Here is a 27,526-nt window from a genome sequence, read left to right on the forward strand (position 1 = left end):
CGACGGTCCTTCAGCTTAGCCACAATCCACGAACAGTGGTTGTGTAGGTGACGACATGTGATTATTAGTTGATTCATTGTACATGCTCTAATACTAATTCAAAGTATCAAAGGAATAAACGACAATCAAGAACACACAATATTTAAGAGGTCTCACTTTTATTATACAAAGTAAATATAACTCAACAACCATAATACAATAACTCTTATATTGAAACCCTAAACTCGGTCAACATGAAAACTTACAAACCTTAGAACCCATAAATCTAATCAAACCTAATTAAACATCTAAGGGGTTGTTTGGTTCAATAATTTTGACTCGATCAGATTGATCTAACTGAATAAGACATCCTCCTATTCCCATTCAGCATCAACCACATGTTAACCTATTCAGACCCAGTTTCACCCATTCAGATGTTTTTCATTTTGGAACCCAACAGTCTGAACTCTGACCGAATCAAATTTTATCCTTTTAATGTTTCCATTCAAATATAAACAAATCATGTAGTTAAAAAAACAAAAGTATGTAGATATAAAATGATTTTGGTTATTTTTTTTCAAGTGTGTTACTTACATTCATGTATATGCATGTTTATGTATACATGAGAATTGTTGTCTATCAACATTTACTTTGGTATGGGCCAAATGGTTGTGTTGTTAAGTGAAACCGACCAAATTTGCATAGAATCACCGTGTTTTGTTTTAGTTTCGATACCGTAACGAGCTTAACAAAAAAGAATGCCAGTTTTTGTTTTAGTTCCGTTACCGTAACGAACGTGACAGAGACCGTCCAAATTTGTGTAGACTTATCACCTCAACGCTCGAGATCGAAAACACTCGAGTTTTATCAACGCCCGAGTTTTACTGACCGACGTCACCCCATTGGTCCACCTCAGTTTTTATATTTTTTTTTGTTTTATATTTTGTTTCAGTTTTCGATATCATAACGCATGTAACCAAAACTGAGGAATTCACGTGGACTTACAACCTCTGGGCGATCCGTCGTGCCCCGATATATTCTGCCGCCTTTGATCGAAGGATGACACCGCCTTCTTTTCAATATTGCTTTTTCGATTTTCAAACCCAAGAACATGTATGAGTCGATAGTAACCACTGGTGATGACAAGAAAAAGGGCGGGTTCAAGTGGCCCATTCAGGTTCTTGCTGAGGAAGCTCTTGCTGTAAAGCGGGCTGGAGAGGAAGCACTGTGGGCTCGGATCCGTGATCTGACTAAAGAAGAATCATAGTTTTTGCATTATTGTGTTCACTGTTTCCAAGCAAAAAGGCAAAAACTTTTGGTGGTGATTATTGATTACTAATACTCCTTTTGTTTTTATTATACATGGTGTTTGTTTAGATAACATGCCATAGGAGGGTTTGGCTCTATACAAATTATTTTATTCAAGTATAAAGATAACTAGATTTTCATTCCGGGCAGCTGGCAAAACCCATACGTTGAAACCCGGTCGTTGGTAAAACCCGAATGTTACGGCGATGAGTCGACACGAATTCGGTCAGTACCGGCTGCGTTCGTAACAATATAGACACCATTGGTAAAATTTGAGGGTTAAAACCCAAAATATTAATTCGTCAAAATTAACATATAAAAGCATTAACATATTAAAAAAAACAAAATATTTAAGATGATGTCTATTTGGTTGGCAAACCCAGGCGGTGGTAAAACCAAAGCGTTGTCGGTCCCGAGCATTGAGGCAGTAACTTGACACGAATTTGGTCGGTTTTGATTACGTATCTTACGGCACCGGAACTAAAAAAAGAAAAAAATAAAAAACTTGAGGTGGAACAACGGCCAATTTGGGGGGGGGGTCGGTAGCGTTGTCGGTCATGGGCTTTAAATAAAGCGCGAGTCTGCGCGAACTCGACCGGTTTCTTTCAGATTTGTTACGGTACCGAAACTAAAAAAATTGATGTTTAATCAGTTTTCATTACGTTTTTTGTGGTAACTAAACTAAAGAAAATACAAAATTCAATGACTAATAAGGTGCCGTAAAGTGGCCCAATAAGCCACTAGCGGCACCAAACTTGTAAATTATATATAGTTATATAATTTGATCCATCAAATAAAATAAATAAATAAATAAAATTAGAAGGTTCATATATGTCGTGTTTTGAATAAATAAATCAAACTTCATCATTAAAAAACCACAGAGTTGTAAATTGCAAGCGTATTAGTGTCTTTTAACAGACATATTAACGTTGTGACTTGACGGTGGACCCAAATTGCAAAATTGGACCACCGCATGGGCCTTATCATCGAAATGGCCCCCACGGGATTGAAAATTATGTTTTGGGTTCCGCCACTAGACCATAACTGCAATTAACACAATATATAATAAGGTGGACTTGAGTTTCAGACATAAAACTAACAGAAAAAAAGAGAGAAATTTAAACCTCAAGCTTTTTTGCGTTTACAGCGGTTGAGCTAAAGCTCATCACGAGCAATTTACATCTATAGCTATCACAAAAAATAAAAATTTATCGCTAGTCGCTACAAATGTAAACCCGCCGTGATTATTTTCACATATAAGAGAACTTGAATTTCAACTCGTTTTTTTTCAAGTTTTGTATCTAAAGCTTGAGTTTGTTTTGTTGAAAATTTTAGAACCACATGCTTGAACTTTTTATTATTTTTAATAAGACTATAACTCTATGTTATTAATTACCTTTTTATTCTTACACGTGGGATTTGTGATGCATTGATAATTGATAAAGCAAAATATTTAAACACATAGATTTGTAAAGGGAATTTTGTGTGTACAAGTCCTATAAATAAAAAAGATTAAAATCCATCCACCGTTAAAAAAAATCAATTATATAATAAACTTTCATGTTCATGTAGAGAGGTATATAGTCTAAAATTAATGCTAGAAGCATTATCTATGGCTTCGTGTTAGGATGTTTGGGTTTTCTAGTGGAGACTTAAGTTCAAATTCCATTTATATCACTTTTGAGAGATTGATAATGAAGGATTTGAGTTAGGCCTTATGCAAAGGTTGTCAGTTCAAACCCTGAGTCCATCTGTGTTTTTGTCCCATCTTGTGTTTCGTCATAGAGTTCTGCTTTTATGATGTTACCGCGACTGTCAAGCGGTAGTCGGCTGTATGATTTCTCTGAGGAACGCCCAAGTCAAACTCAAAATCCAGTGTATGTATAATTAAGACAACATATTCTGATCAGAGTGAGTTATTTTACTCTCAAAATTTAATGAGTGTGATAACTTAAATAAACAAAAGCCACCGTTTAAAAAAACAAAATATAAGAACTTAGAAGTCAAATTGTCTTCATGGTTCAATAAAAATAAGTCAAATTGTCTACAAACACGGTTTGTGATAAATGACGTTCCAACTAAATGTCATTGTTTGAAAGCACTACAAATATACATCAAAACCTGAATAAAATATCAAAGTCAACAAAAATGGTAGACAATCTTCTCCTCACTTTAATATTATTATTCATCGTCTTCAAACCCAAACCAGATTCCGACCAAAACTCATCACCCAAATCATACCCATTAATCGGAAGCTACATCACAATCTACACCAACCGCCACCGTCTCACCCAATGGACAACCGACGTCGTCCACAACTCACCCACCTTAACCTTCTTACTCCGCCGTCCGTTCGGCCAAACCCGTGTCATCACCGCCAACCCCGCAGTCGTCCAACACATCCTCAAAACCAAATTCTCAAATTATCAAAAGGGAGACATGTTTCGGACAACCCTTTTCGATTTACTCGGAGACGGTATCTTTAACATCGATGGCGATGAGTGGAAGTTCCAACGACAGCTTTGCAGCCATGAGTTTAATACGAAGTCTCTCAGACATTTCGTGGAACATGTCGTGGACACCGAACTGAACGAACGTTTGGTTCCTATATTATCCACTGCTGCTGCTAATAATACTGTTCTTGATCTTCAAGATATTCTTCAACGGTTTGCGTTTGATAATATATGTAAAATTGCTTTTGGACATGATCCGGCTTACTTAACGCCTTCTTTACCGCAAGCGAAATTCGCAGTCGCGTTTGAAGATGCGGTTCGGATAATCAGCCAGAGGTTTCGCACGGTTACGCCTTTGATATGGAGGATCAAACGGGTTTTGAATATCGGGTCAGAACAACGGCTTAAAGAAGCTGTATTGGAAATACGTGAATTTGCTATGAATATCATGAACGAGAAGAAACAAGAACTTACTGATAAGTCGTCCATACAGTCGGTTGACTTGTTATCACGATTTTTAAGTTCTGGTCACTCGGATGAGAAGTTTGTTACGGATATTGTGATCAGTTTTATACTGGCGGGTAGGGATACGACGTCTGCTGCGTTGACTTGGTTCTTCTGGTTGCTTTCGAAGAATCTTGCGGTTGAAAGTAAAATTATTGAAGAAATTGATGAGAAATCGGATTCACCGGTTTATGATGAGGTTAAGGAGATGGTTTATACTCATGCTTCTCTATGTGAAAGCATGAGGCTCTACCCGCCCGTTCCCGTTGACTCAAAGTTTGCGTGCGATGATGACGTTTTACCTGACGGGACAATCGTCAAAAAAGGTATTATATATTATCAATCAACCAACTTTATGTGGTTATCTTTTGGAAATTTCTTAAACGGTTTATCGCTTAAAGGGTAAAAGATTTAATATTCTTTAAACATACGATTTTACTGAACAATCAAAAAATTAAAGGTTTTTCGTGTTTAAACTTAAAAGATGGCCACGTCAAAACAGTGACGTTTTGACGGCCCTGGCTGACGTAGTCAACTCAGCCAGTTCGTTATAGTTTTTGACTTTTTTCAAAAACTAAAAAACGGTACCTATCGGTCTGGCTTATAAATGCTGTTACTATTGGCTATTCAGCTGAACTAGATCCTGTACATATTAAGAAAACTAAATAGGCTAACCTCCTCCATTCCTTAATAGGAATGATGGTGAGTTACCATCCATATGCAATGGGGAGAGTGGAGAAGCTGTGGGGCGGAGATTGGATGGAGTTTCGGCCAGAGCGGTGGTTGGAGAAGGATGAGGGGACGGAGAATGTGAGGTTCATAGCAAGGGATTCGTACACGTATCCCGTGTTTCAGGCGGGTCCAAGGATTTGTTTGGGGAAGGATATGGCTTTTTTGCAGATGAAGAGGGTCGTGGCGGGTGTTTTACGACAGTTTAAGGTGGTTCCAGTTGTGGATGACGGCAGTGAGCCTGTTTTGGTGACGGCCCTAACGTCGAAGATGAAAGATGGGTTTCCGGTGAAGATTAAGGTACGGGAATGATGATATGTAACTACTTATTAAGTTTTGTATATGATATCTACAAATAGTTAAATGATGTTATTTTTGTTCTGTTTTATCAAGCATGGTATAAGAAAACATATATGTGATGTAATATTCTATGTTGATGTCTTTAGTTACAAAGGTTTTCTTGAAAGACTTTTGTTTGTACATATTGGAATATATAAATAATTTGACCCAAGGTTGGACTCGAAACATAATTCACAAATTGGTATTACAATAGTTGATTGTGTAAAGGACTGACCCACAATTGGAATTCAATAACGTGTTTGCAAGTACATGGTTTGTGCATGCCGGCGTTTATCTAGGTTGGGGCCATCTATTGAAGATAGCCTGATACTCAAACCCACCCACCCCCTAAGACATGCAGCCACCCTAATAGCCTTCATAAAACATTGGTTGATAGATATCTAAGCCTCATCTCACATCTTTCCTAAAATTAATGGTAACATTGTGGTCATTTTTTAAGTTAATTTAAAAACATGATTTGATCGGTGGTTTAATCGGCATGGACTTCACTCACTGCAACCTCCTTCAACGTCATAATGGCATGGCCGGCGGAAAACTTACGGCTTTTGTGATCCAAGCCCCCACCGACCTACCACCACTTCATCTTATTCGACTGATTGATTTTTTGTTCTTGTGTTTTCATGATTCCAATCCAAAATGGTTTATTTTATGTTGTTGCAAAAGTGTACGTTCAAGTTTTCATGAATCATTACACATGGAACGCTAATCGATCTCTAGATTTGAAAATGGTAAAAGAGGGAGTGAAATTCGGTTCTTCCAAATATGAAAGCTGCCACATGAACCCTAATCAAACTCCGGAAACACTAACCTCATCTTAGACAACAAAACCACCCAAACTTAGACGATGATGGAACCCTCATGAATATGGTTTTATACGATGGTTTTAGACTATGGCGATGGTGGAGAGTATGTGGCCGGAGATGGAGATTGTGGCTACTTTCAAACAATGGTGGCGGTTACAAGTGGTGGTTGGGGGTAGATCGAAAGGGATCCGATGAAGATGGGGGAGGGGGTGTTTTTGGCGACGGTGTAGTATGTTGTTGTTATATTAGGTCTATGTGTGAAAAAAATGACTTTGCCTCTGGCCCACTCATTTTAACAGTCAACCAACGTTTGACTTAATGAATGGCCTCAAAGTGCGCAATTTGCATATGTTAGGAGTGCCATAATGCAAAAAATCCACCATGGGATTTTATCGTGTGTTTTGGTGTTGACCATAGGGGTGCAAGTTGCACTTGCTTCTAACTTCTTTACCACCAAAGGACCTTTCTTCTAACGATATCAAGGGGTTTAATAAGATTTTGCCTTTCCAAATAGTGAATTATAAAAATGAAAACAAAAATTATGTCATTCATTTTTAGAGTAAAGAGTGTGAGTTGTTCTGAAAATAATAATAATGCTGGATCAGATTATTTAAACACTTATATCATTTTAGCTTGAAAACAAGTAAATTGTTCTATAAGTTAGACTCATGATGATCAATTAAATCTATTTGAATTGATCAAACACAATTTGTAGTAGAATTAAACAAAATAAGCTAAGGATTTATTTTGGGTAAACAAAATCTTTCATTAAACCGAATTATTACACCTACAAATTGCTTCGCTTCACCCTTAGCACATCTTCTCTGATTTTGTACTAGAGTACTTTTTCAGAGATGTGTAAAGTATTAATGAAGAAAAGACTCTCGTTTTCATTATATACAATTGTAAGTGCTTACGAGACTACGGGTTAAAGCGACATATAACAAATTAGTTACAAACAACTAATAAAATCTAAAAAACAACAAACAATTGATAAAAGCACAAATAGAAAACTAAACTACTGATATCTTCTAACAACATATTATGAGCATCAATGTTTGTATATAGTTCTTTGATCTTTAGTAGTTTCTTTAGTTTGTCTTATAGAGTCTTTAGTGGTTCGGACATGTTTGTTGTCATCATTTTGAGAACAATCTTTTTATTCTTTATTATTTAAGTGGAGAACAATTGATTTTCATGCTAAGTTGTTTGGTCTTTGGCTCATCAGTCTTTTTCAGGTTATAATAATAATAATAATAATAATAACTACTTTGCTATAGATACTAGCCTTAGCATTAAGGCTACTTGCTGTGGTAGTTAAAGCACCACTACATGTAGATAGTTTAACTAACACACCCCTTAAACACTACACTGTATTGTGGTTTAAAGACTTGCTATCACGTTAAAGTTCCACCACTTCCTTATTAAAATTGTTGGGACTCATATTTTTTCTTCTTTGCCGCGTCGTTAATGTGTTAAAGCCCCACCATTTACCACTAGGCCTTAACGCCGTGGCGTGGTTTGCATGACGTTAAAACCAGGCTATTTCACCTCTTTCCGCCCTTTGAAGGACCAATAGTTAAGGGTTTGGCATGTAATTAGATACCTCATAGCACCTAATGCCATAAATACTCTAGTCTATACTAGATAATAATCTAATACCAATGTACCATATCTACTTTTATAGTTAAGTAGGTTATCCCCATCTAAACCTTTTCGCAAGCTTTTTTCGTTTCTTTGTTTGAGACCACTGAATTCTCTCCAAGATGAAGCGACTTTCCACTTTCCAATAACTCCTCGATCAATTTGATTGGTTTTCAATGCCACCGCCTATTTGATTCGTCAATCGTGCGTACCACTGAACATCTGTACCTCGATTCAAGTAATCCTCAAACCATAAGTAATCGTAGCCATTGATACCAACAATGGGCTGGGAAAGTGATTTGGGTTTTGGAATGAACACACCGACTAGACACCATATTGGTTAGAAAATTTTGGCATATAGGAAACTGTAGCTTTCGTTAAAATTCTTCTTCGTTAATTACACAAATCATCCTTTATCCTTTATGTTTTATGTTTGTTTTTTTCACATTTGGTTAATTTGATAGATGGACTTTAGAGCATTCCTAGTCTATTCTCTAAAATTGTCAAATCCATATAATTCAGGGTAAATTTTGAGAAAACCATCGAAATCACCTCTTCGATCAATTCCCTATTATATGGATAAGTTATATGACAACTAAAGTAAAAACCTAAATACAGGGTCTCACTTTTGATCCATGCCATATAATATATCAATTATCTCACAATCACCATATACTATATAACAAGAAAAAATAGAAAAAAAATAATAAAAAAGAATTTATGGATATAAATAGGAAATAGGACGTGGAAGTTTTTTGAAAAATGATAAATAAATTTACGAAATGGTGCTTTTTTAGCTAAACTATAGGAAAAAATATATGTAACGGGCTGTGAATGCTTTTAGATGTGATAGCAATGAGATTGCCCTAAAATTGGTACACGTTAAAAATGAAGAATCGGGCCAGCTCGACAACTCTCGAAACCCGCAACAAGAAGGTAAATTGCTAAAATGGATTACCCGTGACCGATGACTCGCAATTAAAGAACAAGTTGGTGAGTCGGCTCATTCATTTACTCCTACCTGACGACCCGGTCATAGCCATGTCTTCCGCCCATCCAAGATTTGTTTTTGTTTTCTTTTATTTTGTCATATGTTTTAGTTTATTATTTTTAGTCATGATTCACGACCCAATTATGTTAGTTACTAGTTTATTTTATGGGACATGTTTTAGGTAGTTTTTTTAGTTTATTTTTTATACTAGTTTTAGAGCCCGTGTAACACACGTGATGATCTAAATAAGTAAGTTACAAATAAAGTAATACATAGTGTATATAAAAAAATTTATTATATCTATTTTTGTATCATTATACATAAATTGATTTTATTTATATCACAAAATTATTATTTAAAAAAAAACTTAATAAAAAAATGATGCACGTGCAAAAACATACCCAAGAACACTCCGTTTATTGAAAATTTATTCTCAGTGTCATGTATATATAAATGAAAGAAATTTGGTTATGAACCAATTTCGGAGAATACTTCTCATATAATAATAGTTTTGAACTACATAATGAAAAATATTTTGATAAGTTTGAGAGGCATCTCGATTTTGCCAATTGACAAAAAATAACATGTTAACCCGTTCAATTTTGTGAATGTTTTGCTTCACTTGAGCATAATTTTGTACGACATGCTTCACAAACAACATTCTGATCACTATTAAAATAAGTCAATGCTGACATAAATGTTTATAACTTGATAAAAGTTAGAAGTATTGACATGCCTAGAGGTGGCATGGTACAAGTGATTGTCATTTTTTTTCTTAAATTTTAATAGTAATGCGAAAAATACTCAATGTGCGAAATTCCAAATATTTTGACTATTTCCAAAAATGTCATTAAAGTTAAATTTGAAACCCAGTCACAATTAAAATTCTAACTTTCATTTTTTTAACATTTTCAAATCAAAACTTTGAACCCGTAATAAGTTTGACGATAAATCTATTTGCATTCTCATATTTTAAAAAAATACTCAGATTGCCCTTTTTTACGCGTAACAAATTTGAGCCAAATGTGGTTAACTTGTACCAAACAATCTATTTATCAACTTTTAACCCGTAACAATCAAATTTAAATTTCATAATAAATCCAAAGTAATCCTTGATAAAAAACCAAATAAAATAAATATAATAAACCTTATTATATTTGAAAGTGATTGATATATGCTATCCTTACAATTTAACATATATATGTATAGTTTACTAAATTAGCCGAAAAAATAAATAGATAGATTTAAATCATATATTTATAATTTATAAATTTATATGACAATGTACAAAAAACCAATAGATATATAGATTTACTTTTAAAAAATGGATAAACTTTTAAGCATATATTTATAATTTAATAAATAAAAAAATTACTGTGTAAATTGAAAGCATATTAGTGTTTTTTTTAGTTACGATCTTCAACAATATACCTAGTATAATATGTTTATTGTTGTTGATTTTTTAGTTATATTCTTTTTAATATTTAATAAACATGGTTTATTGTTGATTTTTGGATTTCACAAAATATGTTGTGAAATATATTTTAACAATGTATATTAGTATAATATATAAATATTTATTTGTATAAAAGTGTATAGATATAATATAAATAGAGTTTAAAAAAATGAATAATATAATTAGATATAATATATATAAATGAAGTGCATGTAACATCCCAAATATTATAATATTATAATAATAAATAAAGAAAGTTGCGTCGAGTTGTCGTGTGATAATATTTAATTAATAAATAATATATGAAAGGGATCTTGGCCTTAGATTAATTAAAATGGATTAAGATGATGGATGGGCCTTAGGTCCATGGGCCTTGAGGGTATAAATACTCCCTTAAACCATTCGAAACCCTAACGCTCATTTCATTCCATCCTTTCCATAATCTCTACACACACTTAAGAACACACACATACACCTTACTATAAACGGCCTAAAGAAAGAAAAAAAGAAGAAGCAAGATCGAACGCTACATATTACTAGATCGTCCATATACAAGATAGATACAAGATTTAAGTCCATAACTAAGCCAAACGACAACAAACGAACACGAAAAGGTATGTTCTTGATCTTTAAAGATTACGTTTTCATTAATGTTTGGCCTTGAAACTTAAAACGAGAGTAGATCGGGTCTAAACGAGACATAAAGTTGTAAACTTGATGTTAAAATGAATGTAACGAACCCGAAAATGGATATGGCTCGTTTAAGAAAACACTAGATCTAGTTTTGAATATTTCAAGCCTAAAGGGTCAAACTTTATAACTTCTCGGGTCAAGTCTTAGCCGAATGCGGTTAGGGAAGCGTTAATTTAAATAAAAAAAAGAAGAAAGAAAGGAAACAGTAGTTGCACGTGAAATGAATACATATATGTAAATGCCTCGCATACAATCAAACCAATCCCTTAGACCCGATTTCACCCCTGTTCGCTTACAATGATGATATCGATTACATTCATCGATTACAATAAAAGGAGACTTGCATACAATATGGTCGATCACTTTAACCTGGTCGCATACAAGTGACTCGAACACAACGATATTCCCTTGCAACCTAAGTTCGAATACACTGAGCTCGAACCCGTAGACTCGAATACAGCTATGACCCGATCACAATTCAACTCGCATACAATCAACCGATTACAATTAGACCTTGCTTGACAACGCTTACAGCTGGTCATCGATTACAATCAACTATAACCTTGAATTCGATTACACAGAATATCGTACACAACCTGAGTTCGATTACACCGAACTCGAACACATTAAACTCGATTACAACACAGGTTCGCTTACAATGCCTCTATGCCAAAACTCGCTTACATTGTGTTCGATTCCAACCACTCGATTACAATTAGCTTCAGATCGAATACATTGGACCATCGATTACAATTAGCCAAATCACCCTACACTGCTTACATTGAGCCTCGATTACAGTAGAACCGATTATACATTGGATCGGTTTACGCGACTCGTTTACATATACACACAGAGACTCGCTTACAATCAAGGTTCGATTACATTCACTGTAACTCGCATACAGTAGCAATCGATTACAAACTTATACTCGAACACAATCCAAATCGATTACATTGTGATCGAATATCAGGAGATTCGATTACAATAAGCCTAATTACAAATCGATTACATTGTAATCGAGTCCCTTAAGCTCGATTACAACAACCCTAAATCGATCACAATAGAACTCGCTTACAAGCAGCTTCGATTACAATAGGACATGATTTTACCTTGGATCTGTTCACTTAACTCGTTTATTGGGAACGGCTAGAACAAAAATGAAGAAAGAATAAGATAGCTCTGATGGTTTATTAAGACAAGGATGGGCTGGGCTTTTTATTAATACACAGCCCAAACAATAGCCCAAGCCCAACTATAAACCCAAATCCTAATACACCCCCCTACACTCGATCACTTATAATTCGATTATATTACGAAGCGATTTGATTAATTTGTAATTGATCTCGTTGAGAACCCGAGAGTACGTATAAGTATAAAGAAATACCCACTTAAGTGTACACCTAGGATCACACTTGGAGGACCACAAGTATGGGATAGCCCGTGTGCCTATATGTACACACACATATAATATATTTTAGGAAAGAGAAAGTAGTAATAAAATGATTAAAAACCTTACATTAGGGTTTGTATGAAATATAATAAATAAATGAAATCTAAGCAAGGCCAACCGATCATACCAGACTTAGTCATTTCCAACTGGAATGCAAATAGAATGAATATTAATACGTGTACCCTATATACAGTTAGCAGGGTGCAGTTAAAGAAGGGAATTATGATAAACAAAGAAAGAAACAGGATCCAGGTGAGTTTCTAGCCCCATTTTCTTGTTATGTTTTCGAGGCTGTGTGCATACTCGACGTGAAGTGTGAATACACTTACCTTAAGTGGTAAGTGTATGCTATAGATGATATCTAAGTTAGCTATTATATAATGTTTGTCGGTGCGTGAACGATCTTCGGATATTGCACGTACCGCCAATGGAATTGTTTAATAAGTGGCTATTAGTGTGTGTAAATATTATTATGTAACTTGTTCATTATGTAAATGATGTAATGTTAGAAAGTGTGTTATAGACAAGTAGAGGTAGAGTGTGATAGAAGTGGCAAGAGTCTAGTAAGAGTGTTAGTGGCATGACGATAGTACGTGGTAGGGTAAGCCTATACGTGACTTCGTTATTAAAGTGGCAAAGTGGCATAACGTTATACGTTATTAAAGTGGCAAAGTGGCATAACGTCAATCGTTTTTAAAGTGGCTAAGCGGTAGGGGTAAATAAGAGGTAAGTGGTAAGGTGAGCCGGTCAGATAGTGGGCTACGTGTCTTCGGATACGTGTATGATGCATGTAGTAGTTGTATGATAAGTTGCTTGATTAACTAGAATTCACTCAGTGTAGCTGACTTTTAGTATGTGCGCAGGTGAGCTGATTAAAGAGCTAGCATGAGGGTGGCACATGGCATAGATTGAATGACTGGCATCTGAAGATGGAAGAAACGATGTTTTAAATATGATATTTTATATTATGGTTTAAAGGAAAAAATTAAATGTTTTGTAATAAACGGTTAAAGTTTTATATTCCGCGAAAGTTTTAATTAACTCTGATTTGTAAGAGCTGTGTTTATGAGTAAATCCGACGCTAAAGTAGGGCTACCGGGAACGGGGCCTTACAGTGCAAAAGGAAAGTGAATAATTATGAGGATTAATTACAAACTTACACGTGTTTACAATAATTTTACTTTATTAGAATATGTTGATGTACAAACAGATGGTGGAATGAAAAAAAATCCGTGGATGATTATGAAGTGTTTTCTTTGGTTATTTTATTTCATTGGATTATGAATTAAGTTAATTTGTCTTTGCTAGCTCGATTTGGCATCTCGAGTGGTGACTTAGACACGATTTCTTAGCCGAAGTGGTGAATCTTTATGTATCTCCAGTTAGTTATCGCAACCCTACGGTTTATTTCAATGGTGTCTTTGTAACCGAAAATGAGCTGTTGATATATTCATTTTATATTCGAATCAAATTCCTACCTGTCATATATCTCTTAAAACGAGTCATGTGAAATATGACATTTTAGTCTTTTTGATCCTTATCTTAAATGAATAACAAAAAAAATAAACTCCTAATATATTATTGCTCATCCTTCCTTGCCATAACCATTTGCCGACCACGCCAAAATGAAAAAAAAAATAAGCATGACGCTTATAGGCGTAAAACAAGTCGTGTCTGAGCACGTCTATAAGTTAAAAGATTGGATCATTTAACTTATGAGAGCTTGAGTTTAGATTGTGGGTAGTTTTTAAACTTGAGCTCGGCTCGATTAATTAATATTTATATATTATTTTGTGCACAAGACTTCTTCTAACTTAATACTAGGGGACGTGCATGGGAGTATGGATCATATTTCAGTACCATAGTCTAAGTGCTATATATATATATAACTTTGTGAACATTATTGTTTGCAATTGTTAAAATAATACAAGAAATGAGTTAAATATACGTGTAGTCAATCGTAAATACTTAATCAAAGAATGGACAAAATCACGAAAAGTGGCAAACAATCTATTTAAAAAATAGACTTTTGTAACTTCTAAGGTCGTTAATCCAATATATGCATGTTCATCGAATCATCTTTAATCGCTGGCCGGTATCAGTGATCAACCGAAGTAGAAAGAGTTAATGATGGTGGGTTAGCACCATATACATAGCGACCGGCTACCTTCTTGGAACCGACACAAGGGTTTCCACCGTTTCCTGTGTTACCGCATCCGCTTCCTGGAGGTCGAACAGGGCGATGTTGTAGAGATGACAATAATAGATTTCCTCTCTTCAACCATGTTTCTTCAAATTCTCCATCAAGAAGTCTACAGGCTCGGTTTTGTTCGAAATTTAAGAATATGAGTAAGAACAACGTGATAAAGGCTAACTTCTTTGTTTCTGTTTTCATGTTTGTGGTGCTGCTTACAATGCAAAGAGCAAAAGGTTTGAATAATGTCGTGATGAAAGGAAAAGGTGAAAAACGGTTAGGATTTGAATGTTTGATGAAATATATTTGAATGAGGTAGATTGAGGAGGTTATATATATATATATATAGAGAGAGAGAGAGAGAGAGGTAAATAAGACACCGCATGGTTTGACTTTGACTTTGAATATTTCTAGTCTTGAATTAGGAATCGGAAATTGAATAGGTCATGATATATATTGGTAATTCTCCCTAGTATACAATTAGTTCCGCCATCATATGTACGCATTTAAAATAACATATATTTTTGCTATTGACCGAATTCAATTTCTACTGTGTTGTCAGTTTAACGAAAAAGTGAATAACCATGTTTTATATGAATTTAAAAGTGGGTTATTAAATCAAATCTGAAATATTAATTTAGCATAAGTTTTTTTATATCATCAAATATTAATTTGTATTGCAACTATATGCCGGTTGGCCAGCCAAGTTCGAATCTTGGCCAGCCAAATGATGGGTAAGAATTTGATGCCGGTTGGCCTCTCAAGTTCGAATTTTGATGGCGACACGAGTTTTCTATTAGAGTGTCCCTTCCCAGAGAGCTTGCTCTTGTGGGCGGACAACTCCTATTAAGTGGCAGGGGGCGGCGAAATTTTCTCGTGGAACGCCTAGCCAAACTAGGATGCCAAGCGTGGGCCCGGTTAAGACAACATAGTCTTGACCCGAGTTGGGCGGTTGGGGCTCTCTCCGAGAGCTGTGACTGATTATTCAACTACTATGAAAGTCACCGTTCAAAAAAAAAACTATACGCGCGTTTAGTTAGAAATGTATCAAACTATTAATTAATAGATTTAGTATTCATGGAAAAACCAGTGTAATTTTTTTTAGTCTCACGGTTCACTGTTGTGGATTTTTTATTACTAGATATGTAATATCCAAAAATTTGTTAGCAAGTAATTCAAATCATGAAGTTAATCCGTTTGAGGTTGTTGAGTCATTCAAATACAGCACGCAAGTTAAGAGTCTAATTTTAAAGTCTTGAGTCTTGTGGTTTAACGAGTCTAGAGTAGTTGGATCAGTATTTTTATAAAGTTTGTATATAATTGTTAGGTTTTCTTACACGGTTCGGTGTACGTTGGTTGTGGGCCATAACCGAATCAAAGACACAAACTTCGGTTTTTGAAATTTGTTTGAGTTTATTTTTTTTCGGTTATGTTATATAGAGACTAAACTAGAGTTTATAACTTGATAAATTAACAAGAATTTAGTCTCTAACAGGCTGGGCTTAGAGCCAGCTTCAACTAAATCCTAATAAAACCCGGCCTAACCAAAGCCTACGAGTCCTAAATCCTAATAAACGCTGGTCGAAACCGCATGCCTCCCACTCTGGTCAAGTTAAGATTTCCCTTTTCTTTTGCATAGATAGGCCTGTCCTTTTATATATTTTCTGATTTTGCCCCCAAATAGGATATCATTTGTCCCATATTAATTTGAACAAGAATGCTAAGTTAATTCTTTTAACTCGGCATTATATAGTGTAGTTAGCAATTTGTTATTTACTGTTGGTTTCCGTACAACAAGATTAAATTTAACTAATAAAATCATTGCAAGTATATACATAAGTATGTGTTCAAGAAATCATATATAAGTATATTCATTCTCATAATGGAAAAGTTTTAATTTGGGATCATCATTATTTAATTATAATTGAATTCTTCAAATGAATAAAATGCATAATCTTTTTTTCAAAAGTAAAAACGTTTACATGATCTTGTCCAAATAAATGAGTGTTGGGTTGTTTAGGTGTTTATTACCATCTTCAAAGCCCGTTAAAAATGTTAACACAGTTGGAGAAGAAAAGAAGACGATTTCTATGAGGTGGTGATGAAGAGAGAGAGAAGATAAGTTGGGTATCACGGCAAAAGATAATTCTAGATAAGGACCTTGGTGAGTTAGGGGTTGAGTTTAAAAGCGACAAATATGGCCCTGTTGCCAAGAGGTGGCCAAGATAAAAAAAAAAAAAAAAAGATAGATCTTTTCTTAGTCAAAAGTCGTAACAGCAGTGCATACGAGTCCTTAAACTTGGGGAACAGTTTTGTTAAAAATATCAGATGGAGGTACTTGGAAGAACAACGTAAAATTGGAGCTTGAAGAAACTGTTGATGATTTAAATATGGGTGAAAGGCTTCAGGTGCAGTTGGGGATGGGAGATAAAACACAATTATGGATCGATTATTAGGTAGCCGGGTTCACAACCTTTAAAAGTAATGTTTTCTTCACTATTCTTGCTAGATAACCAATACGATGTTTTGGAGATGGCAAGATCACCAACTATAACCCGGCTAGGTAATGATCTACAAAATTGTATAAATCTGATATCTAGTGACTAGTGTGACGTTTGCGGACATACCCTAGCTAGAAAATTGGACGTGGAAGTGTGCATATGACTCGATAAGTTCCTTTCTTTTGGTTAAAAGCTTGAGATGAGAAATTGATAACATTGTTCATGTGGAGGCCAAATGGCATTGATAGGAAGAGGTATAATACCAGAGATGAGTATTGGAAATGTGTAAAATATCGGAGATGAGAAATGTGTAATTTTGTAAGTTGTAACACGAAACATCATTGCACCTGATGGTTTATTGTAGGGTTGCAAAGTGGGCCTGGTCAATCATTCATGCATGGGTCAAGTTACCGGCCAAATCTCGTCATATTTTGAATGGGTGTAGGAAATTCTTGAATACCCAATATAAAATAAGAATAAGAACAAGTGCGGCAATTCAAGAACTCTTGGTGGTCTCATGTTAAAATGATTTGAAAATCAAGAAATGATATGATCTTTGATAATAAACATTGCTTGTTGGACAAATTAGTAAATTCAATTAAAGCAACTCCAATCCTATGGGGGTCATACATAGTTGCAAAAGATCAGATTTAAAGTGGAAGCTAGTTTAATTTTGAGAATTTTATAATTAGACTCTTGTAGTAGTAGTGGCTTTCGTTATTATGTTGCTTGTTTCTTTGTAACTTTTGAGCTCTTGGAGTTTGTCTTTTTTTTTTCTTTTCATAATATTGGCCTTTCAAGAAAAACATGACCTTAAAACAGATATATTAATTCTTTTGTATTTCCAATCTTCGACATTCCTCCCCGGTTTGATTAATGTTTAAAATTATAATTCTTTTTAATTTTCCTTCTTTTTTTTGTTGATTTTAATTTGCTTTTATTGGCGACCTATTCTTTTTTTTTGAGTTTTTTTTACACTCATTAGTTTTTATGGTTTTCGAGCAAATATAAAACGTGTTGATATCTTCTCGCTAGCTAGGGCATATCACGACATTATTTCTCAGGTTTTCTCTTTCAATTTCTATAGCGTTATATCGAGTGCCCATATCGTACATTCGTATTGACACTACGACGAACCAAATGGATAACGTCTGAATTATCGACCCGATGCAGAGTGAGCCATTACCCCCTAGTTTGTTTATAAGAATTTTATAAGAATGATATGTTTTAAAAGGACATAATGTTTGATAATTCTTACTTGTACTATAGAAAACAAATATTGCATTTTATTCCAAAAATCCTATAACTTATAAGCCAATAATTTTCTCATTGAATAACAAGTTATAGAAGAAGTTTGATTTCTATTTTGAAATTTATGATGACTATTTAACACAGTTGTAAAACACAAGAATTTAAAGTTCCTAAACATAAAGTACAAGACAATTATAAAACAACTGAATTGTTACACATCTTTATTTATAGAAGTGTTCAGCACATCATTCATTTATTACCTTCAAGACAATACCAGAAAGCTTAAACATATAACAAGTACACGTCTATTTATTTTGTAACTTTGACACGAGGATAGCGCTTACTAGCCTTTAGCTCAGTCACTGAATGACTGGGGTTCTAATCACCACGCCTTCAGAGTTCACCCACACCCACACACGGTCAGGACGGAGGTCCCTAGTGGTGGGAGATCCATCCAATAACACGATAGCATTGACCTTTGGATTCTCTTTCTCAATTTTAGCCGCGGCTTTATCCCCTGTTGCCCCTACAAGTTCTGGCCATGAACTTTTTCCTGTATTAATCGTTCAAACACTAATTTGTTAGCTCCTTATTTTAACTCAAGTATATAAGAATGTTTGTTCAAATTATCATTTGATTTAAGTTTTAGAAATTAGAAGAGAGCCACGTTATTACCTTCAGAGCCTGTTGCCATTCTTGATTGTGCATTTAAGAACATGAAGATTATATGGGGTATAAATAGAGTATAGGTTGAACATGCTTAATGGGATGTTCTTTCTAACTTTAATATTTTTCAAATGTTCCAATTTATGGGTAGGTCATAAATTTTGAATGGTAATTTTTTTTCTAAACATCATTTGAAACTACCTAATTAATATGCCAGTCCATATTGATTTTGATTTTTGACACTCCATGCCTTACATCATCAATAAGAAAACACACTACTCTAGAAAAACTTTTTTAAATTATGTTTTGAACGCGAAATAAAAAAACACCCATGCCTCAACCATCAACCCATTAATGATCAACTTTATAGTACTTTTGGTCTCCTATATATAACATGAACTTTATGAGACAAAAGCTAGTAAATGATAGGGGTACTAGTCCCTGAAGTGTCTCATCTTTATCTAACAGGTCAATGATTCAAATCTTGTAATGTGAGGGGTATAATTTGTTGATAGAGTAGATAAATTAGTAGTTGTTCAATGACACAAGTGTTATATATGATCACTAGAAATGTTGATACATCTTAAATATATATAAACGAAATTTCCCTACATTCTCTCAAGCTAACAAATTGTTTTATTTGTAAATAAAGACTTTTTATGCATTTGACCCGAATTCACGGGTATTAGTCTCACCAAAACTAGATAGCCCTTAAACGAGTTATAACATCTCATTAAATTAAAAATTAATCTCATCAAATATTTTATAAGAAAATCCTATAAAATAGGGATATACTCAAAATTAATATGTGATTTTTTTAAAATGAATTATTTATAATTAAGAAACAATTTTATAGTCAAAAAATAAACGGTTCATGTGTATATTATTTACTTCCTTACAATAAATAAAATTAAAACAAAAAAAAAATTATATAAATATTGGAAACGAATAATGTAAAATAACTCCGTAATACGAGGGACAAAAACCGATTATTGTAATAAAGATAAATTAAAGATATCAAGGTATTTAGCTCACTTACAATCACATGTTATTTATGAACGGATACCTAGCATTTAAATGTTATGATTCACCGCCCACATGATCTCTATTTTCCACCAAATTCAACCAAACTCTGCATACACAAACAAATATATATGCTACACATTGTATTAATTCATTCATACATTTGTTACCCTCGAAAAAATATACGATTTCACTTGAGCAAGAGTAGTCATAAAAGTTAAGAGATACGCCATTTATTTATTATTTTTGTAAATTAAAATTTCCACTAATTATAAAATATAATTTTTACATCAAGATAGGAGGGAAACGGGTAACAGGCTGCACCGCAACTCCGCAAGCCCCCTTTTAATTGCAAAATTGTGGGCACACGACGTTCATGGATGATTACAACTATTAATTATTGCACTAGCATGAGATGATTCATCTTGATGGGATACCCTGAAAGACCTACTTTAAAAGTAAACATAACTTGATGAGTTCATATGTTTTAAAATTCATGAATAAAACATGTAGTTTAGAAAAGGTTGAAAAAGAGTAATAAATGATCAAAATGTCAGCTATTGTCTTATATCAAAAAGCTTGATCTTAGATTACGTGCGTGGTTAAAAACATATTAACTGTTATCTTAGAAAAATCTGATAGTGAATATGTGGTTATAATGTGATCACCATATCCTTGGAAACCTTAATAGAGTTCTAATGGGAAACCTTTTTTCCTCGGAAACCTTAAAGATGAATAATCATTTATAATGTGAAACTGTTTTCCTGATGAAAACCTTGTGAAAAAATTTACCCTCATGATGTAATGGCCCTTGAATGAGACGTGAAATGTTTTAATGATAAATACACGATAACCTATAAAAGTAACGTTAATTCTTTGTAGACTAGAAAAGCTATAAATTAATATATAACACATGCTACAATCAAGCCTAAATCATGTTTCATTGCCAAACACCATCCCATGCTAAATGTATTTGATTATATATATGCAACCATTAACATAGTGGTTGGAGCGACGAACCATGAGCGGGGGGATCAGTCCCGATAGTACTACATATATTCTCAGCTACCCCATAGTTAACAATTATAGAATGTAGGATCTAAATATCTAAAGAGCCTCGAGTAACTCATCTAACGAGCCAAGGTAGAAATACGGGTGTGCGATGTTCATGGATAACTACACCTAATGATTAACACTAACATGCCATTAATAGATCATCAAATAGTTTAAGGTTTACAAACCAGTTTGTTTAAAAGTGTCACAAACCACAGCTTTAGGATTTCAAGTTTAAGACTGTTCATTGGTTAATTTAATATGTCATCATTATATAGTACCGCATAGTTAGACTAGAGATGTTATAACGATGCTTCATTACCCATAGGTGCTCGTTTATGGTTGTGGTGTTCCGATATAGTTATGTAGATGTATCTTATGTAGATATATAAGTTTCCTCTAAACAAGCAAGTATCGACTAATAATTTAAATCAAACACGCTGGGCCTGGCTATTGGGCCGGTTTACACTTATTGGATGGGTTCACTTAAATGGGCCGTTTATGTGTATATACTGGGCCGATTCTATGTGTGTATGGGCTTTGATATTGGCTCGATTATATATGTTTTGGGGTTTGGTGTTGGGATTAACCCATTTATATTATCTTATCAATATTGGGCCTTAATAATTATCAGTTGGACTTTACGACTCGGGCCACACTCATTAGGCCGAGTGGTAACACAGTTGGGTCGAGCCGGTTAACTCTCCACGAGCTGTTGGGTTACACAAACTACGATCTAACACACATATAAATCATTCAACGAAGATTGTTGGTTGCTATATTGCTCGTGCCACAATATTGTTATCTTAAAAATATTTCCAGACTATAATTTCAGGATTGTTGCCCTTCTTGGCCCGACGTTTAGAGAATTAGGGCCTTAGTCTCTATTCTCATGGGTTAGGGCATCTCATATGAAGCATACATTTTAGGAGGGAGTGATACAGGAGCGTGTAGGTTCCCTCGATGTAGCCTAGTGTGAATAAATGGGTTAAGCCCAAAAGGGGTCATGAGGTAGTATCACGATGGAGGAATGGGTCGCATGTGTGTGGGTTGGGACAACAACGGGTTTGGCTAAACTTGGCGGCAAAGGACCTAAGGAGTGAAGGGTTTTTAATCATCTTCTATTTAAAACCTTTTAATTAATTACAGTTTTATCTTATCATGTTCCTTGTTTGTTTGGCCCTACTATTCTCTAAGATATGATATAGGGTTTGGTTTGTTTTGGTTGAACATTAAATTATTTTCGTATTGAATGCTTGATCATAGCATTCGACTTTCTAAGCTTTTGATTAACAATCGTTTGGCATCAACAACGTATTCTGAATAACAATTTCCTTTCACATTTGTTTGCCTCAAACAACTTAGAAACCCCATAAACATGCATAGATATGGCCTATATATCAACAACTATAGACTTTTTTCGAGTAATCCATTTCATCAGACAAATATTCATACATTAATTCCTGGACTGTGACTGACACATGCATGTCATTGATCTCCCTTGTGGATGATATAACAAACCGTAACTATTTTCCATTCACTACGTTAAAATTTGATGTAAGTTCAACAATGTATGGGTGCATAAAAAGTTAAGGCTGATGGTGCGAATCTAGCTTACTAACTTTAGAGATGTGTGGATTCGGGAAAGAGAACATAGAATTGCTAGCGATAACAATGAAAACAGAACCTGATTACCTGATAAAATATCCAACATGATTTTCTTTTATTTTAAATGTATCCCTACTAGAAAAAACGGGGTTTTGCTACGAAACATTTTCGTCGCAAATTGCTACGCATTTATGACAACACTGTGACGAAATATGAAGCCCTCAATTACCTACGAGGTTTGCTACGAAACTGCAACACAACACCAAACTCTAATTTCCCTATGCAATTAGCGTTAATATTATTGTTATGATAAATTTACATAAATGTGACTATTATTATAATAAATAAAGCTGTATTGTATATTTTTAGGGTACGTTTAGCAAACACCCATATTATTATTATTATTATTATTATTATTACTACTACTAATAGTTGTATACTAAAATTACTCAACTATTATATACTTATATAAATAGTACGTAGTATCAATAACAATAATAACTCGGTAACAAGTTACCCTTGTTGCGACGATACAATGATACAAATTCGGTTGTTATCGGTTAGATTCCTAAGAGTAACGGTAATAAAACCAAAAAAGTAAACATATAGAATAGTTAGGGCACTCGTACAAATTATGAGAAAAAAATATATTTAAAACGACGTGACCTCGGTTGGTAAATTCACGTGGTACCGCTGCGAGTCGACACGAATTTACAGTTATAGCACAAATTAATTAAAGGTTAATTGGAGTGGTATGTTGGGTGGATGTTTTTGTTGGATTTAATGGTCGGTTCGGGTCAAGTCAACGCGGACCAACCCGAATGTGACCCGGTAAGAGTTACACTGAGATTAACGAAACAACGGCTAGTCGTCGTAACCAAAGGTCTAGTGGCCAAGAAGCTTAAAAGTGTGGCTAACGGGCACCAATATTTCTTAATGGAATCAAGCATTTTATACCATTAAGTGTGTTTAAAAGGTAGCAACACGGCCATATGATTTAATTGTAAATCTGATCGTTTCTATTATATATTCACAAATGTATGTTTTAGTCACCTCCATTTCAAAGGATCAGATGTGTACCCATTGTTATCTTTTTTTCCTATTAACTATTGGCAATCAAACCATCTGGATTATGACTGGTGACGATAATGCGTGCAACTTGAACCCACAGTTCTCGATTTAATAAAAAAAATGTTGATGAAGCGAATGGTGGTGTGGTTGGCCGGGACACTTTCTTGGTAGGTGAAGATTTGTTTGGCACTTCTCGGGGCGATTGCTTCCGCAATGTCCCTTGCGAACTTCCGCAATGTCCCTTGCGAACTTTGACAATCGTATTGAATGCTTGATCATAGCATTCGACTTTCTAAGCTTTTGATTAACAATCGTTTGGCATCAACAACGTATTCTGAATAACAATTTCCTTTCACATTTGTTTGCCTCAAACAACTTAGAAACCCCATAAACATGCATAGATATGGCCTATATATCAACAACTATAGACTTTTTTCGAGTAATCCATTTCATCAGACAAATATTCATACATTAATTCCTGGACTGTGACTGACACATGCATGTCATTGATCTCCCATTGTGGATGATATAACAAACCGTAACTATTTTCCATTCACTACGTTAAAATTTGATGTAAGTTCAACAATGTATGGGTGCATAAAAAGTTAAGGCTGATGATGCGAATCTAGCTTACTAACTTTAGAGATGTGAGGATTCGGGAAAGAGAACATAGAATTGCTAGCGATAACAATGAAAACCGAACCTGATTACCTGATAAAATATCCAACATGATTTTCTTTTATTTTAAATGTATCCCTACTAGAAAAAACGGGGTTTTGCTACGAAACATTTTCGTCGCAAATTGCTACGCATTTATGACAAAACTGTGACGAAATATGAAGCCCTCAATTACCTACGAGGTTTGCTACGAAACTGCAACACAACACCAAACTCTAATTTCCCTATGCAATTAGCGTTAATATTATTGTTATGATAAATTTACATAAATGTGACTATTATTATAATAAATAAAGCTGTATTGTATATTTTTAAGGTACGTTTAGCAAACACCCATATTGTTATTATTATTATTATTATTATTACTAATAGTTGTATACTAAAATTACACAACTATTATATACTTATATAAATAGTACGTAGTATAAATAACAATAATAACTCGGTAACAAGTTACCCTTGTTGCGACGATACAATGATACAAATTCGGTTGTTATCGGTTAGATTCCTAAGAGTAATGGTAATAAAACCAAAAAAGTAAACATATAGAATAGTTAGGGCACTCGTACAAATTATGAGAAAAAAATTTATTTAAAACGACGTGACCTCGGTTGGTAAATTCACGTGGTACCGCTGCGAGTCGACACGAATTTACAGTTATAGCACAAATTAATTAAAGGTTAATTGGAGTGGTATGTTGGGTGGATGTTTTTGTTGGATTTAATGGTCGGTTCGGGTCAAGTCAACGCGGACCAACCCGAATGTGACCCGGTAAGAGTTACACTGAGATTAACGAAACAACGAACCCGCTTAAGTTATTAACCGGGCTAGACACGATTGAACTGGGTTTTTGGTTGGTGATTAGGCCTTGAAGCCCATTGGGTTTTGCTATGGGTTAAACCCTAACCCACATAATATATAATAACATCTTATTGTTATTATTAACTTAATCAAGAGTTAAGCTAAAACCCTAATCACCTATACAACCACCAGCCGCCACACCCTGCTGCCGGAACAGCGCCGCCGCCGGAATCCCATCTCTGCCGGAATCGCGTCACAACCGGAACCAGGCCATTGCTGGAACACCACCGCAGCCGCCGTTGCTTTGTGTCGTTGTTCTGCCTCTACTGTTCGCCGTATACCGCCGCCACCTGCTGTCGCCGGTTGCCGGAATTTAGTGTCGGGTCTCGTGCAACTTCTAGCTTGGTTCGTCAGATCTTGGTCTCACCCGGTTTCGATAACCAAGGTATAAAGCCTTTATCTTTATCTATGGTTTGGTTTAATTTTATATCGTGCTCGTATAGTTGTAACCGGATCCGAGTTCGGGTTTCCGGTTCGCCTTATTAATTTGTTTTCCGCTGCGTTTGGAATTCGTTTATATATATATAAATTATTAATATTGATTAATAATTATTTAAACGAAATAATTAACTAAAACGGGTTACAAAAGTTTGACCGTTTCCGTTCCGAACCACCGTTGAAACCCAACAGTTTTAGGTTGGAATCTCGCAAAGATAAACAGTTTTAGGTTGGAATCTCGCAAAGATAACACAGGGACCATACAAAAAAGCCGACCTACTCTTTTATTAGTGAACAAATTAGGCAAATTTGATTTTCGATCAAATTAGGCAAATTTGATTTCAGAACAAATTAGAATAATTAAATAGGTTTGTTAAATACGGTTGCGAATCTAAACTGTGATTATGTATATTAGTATCAGATACATGAATTATATTTTGCTATTTTATAAGGTTTCAAATAACACCTACTTCCATACAAAAAATTTTCAGATCAAGTGTAATCAAAGGTCTAGTCGTCGTAACCAAAGGTCTAGTGGCCAAGAAGCTTAAAAGTGTGGCTAACGGGCACCAATATTTCTTAATGGAATCAAGCATTTTATACCATTAAGTGTGTTTAAAAGGTAGCAACACGGCCATATGATTTAATTGTAAATCTGATCGTTTCTATTATATATTCACAAATGTATGTTTTAGTCACCTCCATTTCAAAGGATCAGATGTGTACCCATTGTTATCTTTTTTTCCTATTAACTATTGGCAATCAAACCATCTGGATTATGACTGGTGACGATAATGCGTGCAACTTGAACCCACAGTTCTCGATTTAATAAAAATAATGTTGATGAAGCGAATGGTGGTGTGGTTGGCCGGGACACTTTCTTGGTAGGGTAACGAGAGAGTAGAGAGCGGCAAAGGTGGGCTGGTGCTTGTTTTTTTTTTTATGGTTTTAGAGAGAACGAAGAATTATCCTTTAATGAACTGTGTATACGACAGGACTTAACAAATATAGGTAACACCAGTTAATGAAAATGGCTTATAAACTCGGTAAAAATTTGAAAAAATACATATCTATTGTAATTATTGAAGCAAAATGAAAAAAGTATGAAAACAAACTACAGTGTATGTTTGGAACCACTATAAATACATATGAACCAGATCGTGAGCATTCCTATAGAGAATTAAATAGAGAATTAAATAGGCTAAGTTTCTTTCTTTTCTAAATAGGTATGATGGTGAGTTACCATCCGTATGCAATGGGGAGAGTGGAGAAGTTGTGGGGAAGAGATTGGATGGAGTTCCGACCGGAGCGATGGTTAGAGAAGGATGATAGCACAAACAATGTGAGGTTCGTGGCAAGGGATCCATATACATATCCGGTGTTTCAGGCAGGCCCTAGGATTTGTATAGGGAAAGATATGGCGTTTCTGCAAATGAAAAGGATGGTGGCGGGTGTTTTACGGCAGTTTAAGGTGGTTCCGGTTATAGATGATGGCGGTGAGCCTGTTTTGGTGACTGCTTTGACGGCGAGGATGAAAGATGGGTTTCCCGTAAAGATTAAGGTACGGGAATGATGATATGTTACTAAATTATGTATATGATATCTACAAATAGATAACCGCGATGTTATGCGTATCTTGTTTTATCATACATGATATATATATATATATAATAAAAACATATTGTGTGATGTATACATGTGTGTATATATATATATAATAAAAACATACTGTGTGATGTAATATTTTAAGACAATGTTGATGTCTTTAGTTTCAAATGTGTTTTCAGGAAAGACTTTTGAATTTGAACCGAT

General features: G+C 34.7%; 1 protein-coding gene and 1 pseudogene across 1 annotated transcript; both read left to right on the forward strand.

Annotated features, from left to right (window-relative positions):
- Positions 1 to 3,435: 3,435 nt before the first annotated feature.
- LOC143597005 (cytochrome P450 94A1-like) lies at positions 3,436 to 5,526 on the forward strand. The gene is made up of 2 exons (XM_077075632.1): positions 3,436 to 4,570; positions 4,939 to 5,526. Exons 1-2 carry the CDS (start codon positions 3,436 to 3,438, stop codon positions 5,283 to 5,285), a joined length of 1,482 nt encoding a protein of 493 aa, XP_076931747.1. The 3' UTR covers positions 5,286 to 5,526.
- Positions 5,527 to 26,969: 21,443 nt separating this feature from the next.
- LOC143597003 (cytochrome P450 94A1 pseudogene) lies at positions 26,970 to 27,287 on the forward strand (annotated as a pseudogene).
- Positions 27,288 to 27,526: the final 239 nt, after the last annotated feature.

This window comes from Bidens hawaiensis, unplaced genomic scaffold (genome assembly GCF_021521415.1).
Source record: "Bidens hawaiensis isolate Kalapana, Puna unplaced genomic scaffold, B.hawaiensis_p1.1 tig00047466_1, whole genome shotgun sequence".
Lineage (NCBI taxonomy): Eukaryota > Viridiplantae > Streptophyta > Magnoliopsida > Asterales > Asteraceae > Bidens > Bidens hawaiensis.

Coding starts and splice junctions, on each gene's coding strand:
- LOC143597005 (XM_077075632.1), top strand. CDS start 3,436: ATGGTAGACAATCTTCTCCTCACTTTAATATTATTATTCATCGTCTTC. Junction 4,571..4,938: donor CGGGACAATCGTCAAAAAAG/GTATTATATATT, acceptor ATTCCTTAATAG/GAATGATGGTGAGTTACCAT.